At 38.8% G+C, this 11,388-nt stretch overlaps 1 protein-coding gene across 3 annotated transcripts in view; it reads right to left on the reverse strand.

The window, feature by feature from the left end:
• Positions 1 to 10,344, reverse strand: part of capn12 (calpain 12) — a 15,061-nt gene extending 4,717 nt beyond the window's left edge. For 2 of the 3 annotated variants that reach the window (XR_006096520.1, XM_042413816.1), the window contains exons 1-13: positions 10,058 to 10,344; positions 9,754 to 9,955; positions 7,637 to 7,706; positions 6,612 to 6,730; positions 2,902 to 3,035; positions 2,543 to 2,714; positions 2,374 to 2,457; positions 1,548 to 1,633; positions 1,364 to 1,441; positions 1,076 to 1,266; positions 716 to 975; positions 606 to 617; positions 428 to 507 (exon numbers count right to left, since the gene is read on the reverse strand). Coding sequence is in view for 2 of the 3 variants with exons in the window: in XM_042413816.1 (XP_042269750.1) it covers positions 428 to 507; positions 606 to 617; positions 716 to 975; positions 1,076 to 1,266; positions 1,364 to 1,441; positions 1,548 to 1,633; positions 2,374 to 2,457; positions 2,543 to 2,714; positions 2,902 to 3,035; positions 6,612 to 6,730; positions 7,637 to 7,706; positions 9,754 to 9,942 (1,475 nt within the window). In the remaining variant the exon portion in view is untranslated. Of the gene's footprint in view, positions 1 to 427; positions 508 to 605; positions 618 to 715; positions 976 to 1,075; positions 1,267 to 1,363; positions 1,442 to 1,547; positions 1,634 to 2,373; positions 2,458 to 2,542; positions 2,715 to 2,901; positions 3,036 to 6,611; positions 6,731 to 7,636; positions 7,707 to 9,753 lie in introns of all 3 variants that reach the window. The other variant, XM_042413817.1, reaches the window with a different exon arrangement.
• Between the last annotated feature and the right edge of the window lie 1,044 nt (positions 10,345 to 11,388).

The raw sequence follows: 11,388 nt of genomic DNA on the forward strand, positions 1-11,388 counted from the left end.
AAGCGAGACAAGACAATCATTAGAGGACAGTAACGCAAAAGAGCTGTGGTTCAAATTCTCAAATAGCTGATCAGGCACAAGAGGAACGACGAAGACAGACTGAACTAAAAAGGTTTTTCTGTTGTTTTTACAAAAAATTAAAATAAGAAATTACTGGAAGTAGACAAGTGCATAAGAAATAACATTAACAACAAGAAATTAGTGCAGCAATCCACAAAGTGCTAAAAAGTTAAAGAGGCTCAAGTGTTGATTTACTTGATTCAGTTCACAGTTATCACAGTATGAGAAACGTTTTACCAGACCTGCAGCCCCTTCAGGAACCAAGTAAAAGCATCAGCACCAATTTGTCTGCTTATATTATTGAAAAAATATAAATACATATGTGTAAACAAGTGCGCTGTCGTTTTCTCTTATACTGATCTTTCACCTTTGAGCCTTATATTTCCCAGAGCGACCCACAGGGCGGTTCTTCATGAAGAAGCTGCGGTCCAGACACAGACCTTTGAGCTGTATGGAGAATCATATCATAAAGGGATGGAAGGTTATTATTTTATAAAGCCTCCATTGAGGAAAAATTATTAATGTGTTGCCCATGAGATACTCACCTCAGGAGGAACCTGTAAAACAGAAGAACGTGAAAGCAGGTGTGAGTTTTAAGAAGAATAAAGGTGTTGAAACCCAAATAAATGTATTCAAATGATAAACTTGTTCTCACCCTGTAGATGTGGAAAGCGATGTAGAGGAAGTTGAGTTTATCCTTCTTCCTGCGGTCTTTCTGCAGCAGCTCCACCAGCACTGTGCACTGTTTGGCTTTCTTCTTCTGTTTCTCTTCTCTCTTCTTCTCCTCTGGGGTCATCTCCTCTTCATCCTCATCGTCCTTGTCGTCCTCATCATCCTCATCATCCTCATCATCCTCACCTGTCTGGTCCTGCTCTTTGAGAACCAACTGAAACTGGGGGTTCTTCCAAAATGATTCTGAGAAAAAAGAGGGGGGAAAACGTAGCGTGATGACAAGAATGAGAACAGAAATGATCCTTGAATGCATAATTGTGCACAAATAAACACATAAATATACGTTTGTATTTGCGGCTGCCACCGGCGGAGTTCCCTGGTACCCAGACTCCTTCATGTTCACTGATGGTCCAGGTAGACGGGGCGGCAGGAGAGGTTGGAGAGGCAGGTGTGTTTTCCTCCACAAGGGTGTCGGGATTCACACTGCAAAGCTCCACAATGTTGTACAGGCTGCAGAAGTCCTGAGCACTGATCCTGATATAATTCATTAGAAGATAATTTGAGAGGTGTTTTTGTTTGTGAGAGGTTGTACGTTAGTGTCAGTTGTTGTCTTTCAGTGTCTGTCTCATACCAGAACTCTCCATCTTCTCTTTTTTTCAGCTCAATCCGTTCCTTCTCCTTTTTGTCCACACTGTCCCACTCTTTACCCCTGAAGTCACACACAAACACAGAGCTGCTCAACATCTGGAGACACACACACACACACACACACACACACACACACACACACACACACACACAAGAAGCTTCCTCACTTGTCACTCCAGGGTCCACGATATTCGACAAAGCCCCAAGGATTCCTCAGCCTCAGCAACAAAATCTCCTCTGATGCTTTCGTCACCTGAAATGTAACAACAAATTAAACTAAAAGGAACGATTTTGGAGAATATTTTACCAGTTTTCATCTCATCTCATTTCTCAGTACAATATTATATTTGTACATGATGATATTATAACGTCAGTGAGATTATATTATATTATATTATATTATATTATATTATATTATATTATATTATATTATATTATATTATATTATATTATATTATATTATATTATATTATATCAGAATGACATGACAACATTAAATTAGATTAAAATGGCATAAAATGAGATGGCATAAAATTTGATGACGTTTCAGTGAGATTATATTAGATTCATTTAGATGAGATGAGATTAGACTGAGATGATATGAGAGTGGATTACATTTCAGTAAAATTATATTAGATTCAATTCAATTTGATTTGATTAAAATGAAATAAAATGACATTAGGACATGATGAGATTATATTAAATGTAATTAGATTCTGTTAGATTAGATTAGGTTTGACTGGGATGAGATAAAATTAAATTTCAGTAACATTATATCACATTAAATTAAATTAAAATGAGGTAAAATTGCAGATTACAATGACTCTAATTGAGAACTTGCTGCAATAGAAAACATACATGATACAGAGTAATTGGAGATGATAATTACAGAGTAAACGCATAAAAACACACTGATGACACCACAACAATAACTAATGAAAGTGGTTCAGTGCTATACAGTCTGCAGTGTTGTGGTCTCTGTGTGATACTGGCCTTGTCAGTGTCAGTGATGGCATAAGCATGACCCTTTATCAGCCCGTTTCCGGTCACTTTACCGATATCACGGTAGCTGCTGGCCTGTGAAGACAAAGAGTGAAAGTCAAGCATCCGCCTGTGTTTGTGTGCATGTTGCTGTGAACATTTCGAGGTGTGTGTGTTATACCTGGATGAAGCAGCTGAGCAGGCTGCCTCGAGACAGAGCAGCTGTCAAAGACCTCCAGAGGACTCGGGGGGTACGGGAAGAGACAGGCAACGAGTACGCAATGCCTCCTGTGAAATCCTCCATCCCCTCTGAAATGTTACCCCCCTTCAGGCTTCCGTAGGATCCAATTAACCTGCATACCAGAGGTGAGAAAGTTATCTCCGGTGGCTGTGGGGTTTTTGTCAAATCACCGCAGCGACACACACACACACACACACACACACACACACACACACACACACACACACACAGAAAGAGAAAGAGAGTGGGTGATCTCAGACATTACAACCCAGAAACATATGCTGGTAGTGGCAACTGACTTGGCGTAGGCCTTCTCCACCAGGGCGCTCCAGTACTCGTTGCGGGTGTGAGAGTAGCTGAAGAGCAGACGGCCTTCGCGTACTGGCAGCCTGTCATCCACAACCACCTCCACCCACTCACCATACTGCCAGAACTGCACAGGGACACACGGAGAGAGAGAGAGACGGATACAGGGATGGTAAATAACAGAGGAGGGATGGATGGAATCAATCAGGGGGAAAGTTAATGAGTGTAAAGAGACAAACTGAAGTCTACATGTGGCCAGTATTTATCTTAAAGAGACACTCTACTTACTTTACACATCAAGATCTGTTTACATGTGCTACTCAGCCTGTGAAAACACTTGTATGAGGCATCTCACTTCATCCTGTTTAGTTTACATGTGTATTTTTTAATGTAATTTTATGCTTATTATAAAATATTATATATGTATATTATGTGTGTATATTTGATCTCTTTTTTAAAGGTTCTATATCTTTAAAAAAAAAAAAGATTGTGACTTTGTTTTTCACCAGTGATATATGTGGAGATTGTGATCACATGATTTGGGTCTATGTGATGTGTTTTCCTGATTGACAGGCAGGCGTGATGAAGCAGATGTGAAATGTGTTGTTGGCTCTTTTGCTTCCTGAATATGCTGAGATTAATATCAATAAATCCTTATTTACTGCACTTTGGATCAGCACCAGACAAAACTGTATTGCTGTGCAGTGGATTTAAGGCTTTGTGGCTTTGGAGGGAGGTTTCTAAAGTCTGAAAAAAATAAAACCCTTGTGATTTCATCAGGATTAATTTAGCTTGGGTTTTAGATTGTACACTTTTAATATCAAGAAGGTGTTATAAACTAAGAGTGTGTAGAGGGTGTTTACCAGGAAGGGACGGTCGAGACACTAACAGGTTGCACTATGGAAAGTGTAGAATCCAGAGTATTTGGAGTTTGGACCACACTGAGGGCTAAAAGTCAGAATATCTCAGCCTCCCTGGATCAATTTTGAAGATTATTTTTTAAACCTGTCCCTATAAGTCTCAAAACTTGTATGTACAGTATGTAAATGCAATACTGAAGTGTGAGAAAACCCTTTTAAAAGTCTGTTTAGGAAGCTTCACACATATTTTTTGACACACATTGTTTGACAACATCACAAATAAAGTACAAGTGTGAAACAGAATAACACACACACTGATCAATAAATACTGGCTTTTCATCAATAATTCTTGTGGTAACTATGTATGATGATTAAACTCTTTGGTGTTTTTAGGAGCTTAGTTTGTTATGTTGGAGTGTTTCTGTTATTTTGTCTATCCTGTGGGCACAGACTGCGATGAAAAGAAACAGACATCATCATAAAGTTACACCATGTGCTTGAGCTTGCTTTCATCTTTAAACAGCTCCACTACTGTGATGGTGTGTTTACAGGTCTCTCTAAAAAGTCGCTCAGACTGCTGCTGCTCGACTTCAGATCTTTACACCGCAGTCGAATAATAGATATGAAAATACTGTTGGTTCATTCTGAGCACTGAATGGTTTAGGACCAAAATGCAGTATAAATCTGATCATTCGCTCTCAGGTTTGACAGGTTTGTTTACAAAACTGAACACAGATACTCTCAGCTCTTGTAAATCAGAGCTTAAAACTTTTCTGTTTGTCTCTGCTTTTCATCAAATGTAATTGGAGACTGTTTAGTCACTGCAACGTATTTTCTCTGTTCTTTAATCTATTTGTACTCTTCTAAAATCTTGTTTGTTTGTCTTTTTACATCTTCTCTTAATTTCTTTTTATGCGCAATGTAAAGCACTTTGTTGTCGAGCTTTCCTTCCCTTACTAAACAAAGCACCATCACACTATCATCACATGACATATCAGAGATCAGAGCAAAACATCAACAAGACATAAATATGTGAGATGATTAAAAAAAACTGAATGAAAGAAAGATCAGTTCTAGGAAATAAAACCCAGTGGCCTATAACATGATGCGTTAAATAAACACACTGTTCTCTTATCCAACTAAATGTATTAAGCAACCTCCAGAGGCAGTTACTGGTCATGCCTAGGGGTGTGTACTGTACTACTCACTGTGTACACAACCGAGAGCAGGCCTGCACTGGCCTTTTATAGCTGCAGCTCTGTGTGTGTGTGTGTGTGTGTGTGTGTGTGTGTGTGTGTGTGTGTGTGTGTGTGTGTTTCCCAGAGGTAGTCACTACCTGCATGTCTGGACTGCTCTCCCATCACTCTGACCCTGCAAAAATGAGTTTCCAGTCCTTCCATCCTGCATGTTTAGTCATGTCACATTCTCCCTAACAGCTTCCAAAGGTCCAGAGCTCCGGGCAAAATAATCATTGAGCAAAACCTATGAGAGATTATCTATATATGACTAATGTGTTTGTTTTACAAGATTGGTATGTGTAATATTAATGAGTTCTCTAGAACAGTGTCACTACTTCTAAGGAAGTTTTAGGTTCTGGGTTTTATGTTTGTGTTTTCTTTCATGCGTGACCACTGTGCAGTGATCACTCCACGGTGAGTTGATACCTGTTTATTCCAGCTGCCTTCATTAAATGCCAGAGCTGTGGCACAGTAGCTGAACAAGAAGGCTTCTCCTTGAAAAATATTGCTAAATCAGATTGCTTCTTGTACTGAACTTAATCATCTGTCTATCTGGTGTTCAAGCCTTTTAACACACATACTGAAACATGTCTTCTGTGTCTGATTTGGCCAGTGAGCTTTGCTTCTTGAGTTCTGGACTGATGGACTGATTAAAAAACATCTTAAACAAATATTGATAACTTCAAAAGTACAGTGTTGACTGTTTGTCAACTGGAATGAAAAAATATTTACAGTACCAGCCAAAAGTTTGGACACACTTTCTCATTCAAGGGAATGGGTACTTTATATATATTAGATTCATATTTCTTCTTTCTTTTCCCCCCTCTGTTTTGTGGCCTTTCCACCCCTCGTTATTCTTATTTAATGCAATTCTGTTTATCTTCTCTCTGTATTTCTGTATTTTCATGTCCTTGTGTATGAATCAAAGTCTCTTTAAATATGCAAACAAATAAACAAACAAATGCTCAACTAGAACAAGCAATTTGATTACATCACTGTAAAGGGACATTTTTCCACAATTTTCTGACATTTTAGGAACAAAACAATTATTCAGTCGATTGAGGAAATAATCAGCAGATGAATCGATAATGAAAATTATTGTTAGTTGCAGCCTGTCGGATGTTCTGTATAATAGTAGGCAGTCTCATAAATATTTGGAGCTTCTTCAATCTCCACACACCAACACATTGTATCCTTATTGATCACCTTATCCTTTACAAGCATTTCAATGTAAGTTTTTTAATTTATGTCTTCATCAAAGTTGTATATTTCAGGTTCTGGCAGGGGACAGTCTGTGTCAGATTGGCTGCGAAGCAACACCTGAGCAAAGCCACTAACAAACTAATAAATGGTTAAAACCTCAACATGAGCATCCTGACTGAAGTACAGCTCATCATAAGTATTTGCTTTGATAAAGATTATCAACCAACATGTCCAGACAGAGACTGAGCTACGTCATGTATGGGACACTCAAGCAGAAGCACAAAAGGAAAAGTACTGTTGCTTGTGTTTGCACGTTTTCCGTCGGTCAGTGGTAAACTCTGTCTCTCATTAGCAAAAAGACAGAGGATGTCAGAGGCACTGGAGTGAAATCTGTCTACTTACCTTAAAATAGAAGATCCCTGCATACGGCTCAGACAGGCTTTGTTTGGGCGGCACCACCTTGGCAAAGAGTTTGGGATGCATGGTCAGACAGGACAGGGCCGCCAGCAGCCAGCAGTTACCTGACATGAGACAGAAGAACGGCAGCTTCTCATTATAGAACCCTCTTGATGCCATGTAATTTATGATTTGTTTTATTTATCAAATTATTTCTGATGCCAGAAGGCACTGGTCTCCCGTGAAGCGTGATTCATGTTTTCGTCAATCCTTTGCAGGCATTTTAAGCTCGCACACACACACACGCACACACACGCAAACACACAGAGAGATAATAAGCCACATTCCTCTCCAACAGCGAACATCTGTTTCATGTTGTTTCTCTGGAGATGTTGCAGTGTGTTGGTATCTGTGGAAATCATGGAAAACACATCCCAGAGAAAATAAAACTCAGACATGGAAGAAGAAGAAGAAGAAGAAGAAGAAGGAGTAGGAGGAGGAGGAGTAGGAGGAGGAGGAGGAGGAGGTGGTGGTGGTGGGTATTGATCTGTAACATTGACACAGATGCACACAACTGGTGCCATCAATCCAGAAATCCCAGAGGAGGAAGGGGAGTTTTCTGTTGTGCAGAGCAGAATCATCCAGTTCACCACAAATAGGAAACAGACAGAACAACACAATTTTTAATTGCATTTTGTGGGTTTGGATGGGGTAAGGATGCCTTGCAGATCCTCCTTGCTTTGAGGTTTAGAAACTAAAGAGTATCACCCCTCTTTCCCCCCTTCGCTGTGCGTTTGAAGTTGTGTCCCTGGAGCTGTGTGGTGCACACATCACATTCTGGAGCGACTAAACCTAAAATCAAACAATAAGGACAGACTGGTGCTCCAGCTTTTTGGTTAGGTAGATGTTGCACAAAATCACATTAAGACAATTTCAGCATGACATATTCCAGTTTCACCATTCAGTCCTTGGGAGAGCAGCGATCAGGATTTTAATGGGGGCACAAGTTGATGTTTTCCTGACGAACTCACCCAGCTGGCCCTGGCAGATGTCAGTGGTGCCTGTCGTGTCCTCCACAAACACAGCGTTCTTACTGATTTCCTACAGAAATGGAGCGAGAGGAGGCCAGTGTGAGGACAAGATGCGGTCATATTATAAACTGGTGCCGTATGGTGTCAATATCATGAGTATATGTCTTAAGAAAGTCTTGTTTTCATCAGGGAATTTGATATAAATCTGCATACATGTTCCATAATTATCATAACAAATTGTCAAAACCCCTTTTATATCCAATACTTCTCTGTTTTCCTCATGTAGATTAGCACATTCTGTTGATAATCTTATAATCCTAAATGTGAACATAATGTACAATAAATTATATATTATGATATATAATATGAACATTCAATTTGTCCTTGTCCTTACACTCTCCTCTGGCTAAAACATTATTTGCTGTGTTATTTCTTTGGCTACTTTCTTCTTTTCTTTTGAGGAAACTGCTCCAGGTAAGAAGTCCCTAAGACCTGAGCAACACCTGGCTGAATCAGGTAAAAACATCTGTCTTCAACACATCTGTCTTCAACACTGCAACCCTGTTGACAGTTTCTATGCGGAAGCAATTCGAAGAGGCCACTGGCTGCAGGGAAAAAGATTTCACGTAACTTATTGACCTCACTGGCCAACAGAGGTGGAAGAAGTACTCAGATCCTTTACTTAATTAAAAGTATCAATACAGCAATGTAAAAATACCCCATTACAAGTAAAAGTCCTGCATGAAAAAATGCTACTTAAGTAAAAGTACATAAGTATTAGCAGAAAAATGTGCTTAAAGTATTTGAGTAAAAGTACTTATTTCTTTCTGGATGATATATGATTATATATGACATCATTAGATTATTTATACTGAAGCATCAACATGTAAATGGCATTTGAATGTTGTCACATTGAACAGTGTTGCGTTACATTAACGCAATTATTTTAATTTTACATTTGCACATTACATGTACTGCTTATAGTGATTTATATTATTAACTTTTACACATTCCTGGTCAATATCTCATACAATTGTATAACTCTTTTCACTTGTAATATATTTTCACTATATTTACTTTATTTCAGATTTGAATTGTAAAATTAGTGATAGTAGTAATAGTAATAGTACTATTACTAGTAATAGTAATAGTAATAGTCATATCACCTATCTTAGTGTTAGTGGTATTTTTCTCTGACTTTGTGGGTACTTGTGTTTTCTCTTCTTTGATTGTTATGCACCACAACACCAAGGCACATTCCTTGTATGCGTCAACCTATTTGGCAATAAACCTGTTTCTGATTCTAGCTGCTGGAGGTGGAGCTAGTTTGAACTACTTTATATACAGCTAGTTTAGTCCAGTGGTTCCCAACCTAGGGGTTGGGCCCTCCAAAGGGTCATCAGATAAATCTGAGGGGTCGTGAGATAATTAATGGGAGAGGAAAGAAGAAAAAACAAAGTTCTGATACATAAATCTGTTTTCAGTTTTTGGACTTTTTCTGTAATCTTTGATTTTTGGTGAAATATTGGATCATTTGAACATTTATTGAAATGAAACAATGTGAGAAGTTTAGAGGGAAAAATCACTATTTGGTGGAGCTGTTAACAACTCATAGACATCTTAAATATGACACCGACTACACACTGCTTTTTGTAAGACATCAAAAGCCAAAAAGGTTGGAAACCATTGGTTTCATCTTTAACAGTGTGTTGTATTTTAAAAGCTCATATTATCCATTGTGTCAAATCTTCATCTGAAGAGTAACTAAACCCTCTGAAATGTAGTGGAGTGGAAGTACAAGTACCTCAAAATTGTACTTAAGTACAGTACTTGAGTAAATGTGCTGAGTTACTTTCCACCACTGCTGGCCAACAAATCTGCTTGAGTCAAAATGTAGGTATCCCTGTAGATAAAGTATGTTTTAAACTATGGCTGCATATTGTCATGTAGGTGTTTTGGGCTGCAGAAGACGCTGTAACCTGATATGATGATTAATTTTATAACTAAATTATCATGTGAATGATTTTAATGGAGACTAATACCCTTGACATTTACAACAAGACACAGCATGCAACATCTGGATATCTGCTGGCACAGCAGCACACATACAGGTCTACCTTGGGTCGCTGCCACTTGATCGCCTTTTTGGGATCCGGATCCTCCGGCATACTGATAGACTTCTGCTCAGCTGGAAAGGTCGGATCAAAAAACAGCTTACCGGACTTCAGACACTCTTCCAGGAGAGTCTTGAAGTCCTGATTCTGAAACTTGATCGGGTTTTCGATGGAGCCCAGAGGTGCCTCCATGCCTGTTGCAATGCTGTCAGTGAATTAACAGTAAAAAAAAGAGAAAAATCTTCATCTGTGTAAAATGTGTGAGCAGCTGCTGCTTAAATAGCCTACAGTATAAGCGCACACCCACCATATCCAGTCAGGGCCACCGGAGCGCCTCCCCGACCATGCCCAGAGAGGTATGCAGAGCGCCGGGGGCCCTGGAGAGCAGGAGTCGGAGTAATGACACGGTGCCAAGCAGCCCCTTTGATCGTCCTAATTTATCGTCCATCATCACTATTATCAGGAGAAAGAGACAACAAGCATCTACAAGGTCACAAAGAAGTGTACTAATGGCTCACTGGTTCCAACTCGGGCTAATGTGCAGGTCATGATCCGGGATTTTAGAAAACTGAGGGCATGATGAGTAAAAGTACAAAGAAGTCTCAAAAATGTTTATATTATTTGGGTTTTTCTTTATTCATTTAACCCGTTTGCTGTTCAATTATTTCCGGGAGGCTGTCAGGAAATTACAGACCTATTTTAAAAAGCTGTTACCATTTTATTCACAGAAAAATATTTGTGTGAGAGAAAAGGTGAAGTGAAATCTAATTTGAGAAAAGAGGCAAAAACAATAAAATCACAAATAGCACATTTCATTTGTCTGTAAGTGTATTTATATCCATTTATCAGATATATTCACACATCAACCTGTTAAAAAAGGAGGCTGCTTACATACATTAGAGGAGACCTGCGTCAATTTCATCAAACTGGCGCTAGGTGGCAGTCTACTCCACCCAAAGACCACATAAACCACAGAGCACCTTTTTTGTATGAAGTCTGATGATGATGACGATGATGATAAATAAGGCAACGAGGAGAAAGCCACCTGCTCAGCTAGATCACTTTCAAGTTTCCTTGCTTACAATGAGCAGAAAAAAGAACAGTATGTCATCAAAAGTGATTTAAAATCTCAATAACAATCACAAATAATATATTTGGATCATGTTGGGTTGAAATCATGTACTTTTAACAGGAGTTTTCTGCAACTCTTACAAACTTCAAATTGTCTGTTTGTGCTTATAAAAATGGTCATTATAAATTCTGTACTATGTGAAGGGGAACAGACTCAAAATCCATGCCAGTAAGTCACATACAAATTGAGGAACAGCAGTCCAGAGGTGAAAGTACACAACAGAAAAACATGATACTGATACTGGCACTGACGGGATTTTGATTTGAGCAGTTTCAAAGGATGAGTCAGTTACTTTAGATATGAAGTTTTCTTTCATTTTGTCGCTGCCCTTTCAGTTAAATAATTACAAGAAAGAAAGAAGTTCAACGCTTCTTTAGACAAGCCAAAATATCGATTTATCGGCTTTTTACAACACAAATCTTTGTGCAGTTTTCTGTCTTAAGTCTTATTTTAAGATTGAAACTAAATGATCTCCCTAACTGACCTTTTCCTTGTTTACAGAAAAT

Source organism: Thunnus maccoyii, chromosome 6 (genome assembly GCF_910596095.1).
Source record: "Thunnus maccoyii chromosome 6, fThuMac1.1, whole genome shotgun sequence".
Classification (NCBI taxonomy): domain Eukaryota; kingdom Metazoa; phylum Chordata; class Actinopteri; order Scombriformes; family Scombridae; genus Thunnus; species Thunnus maccoyii.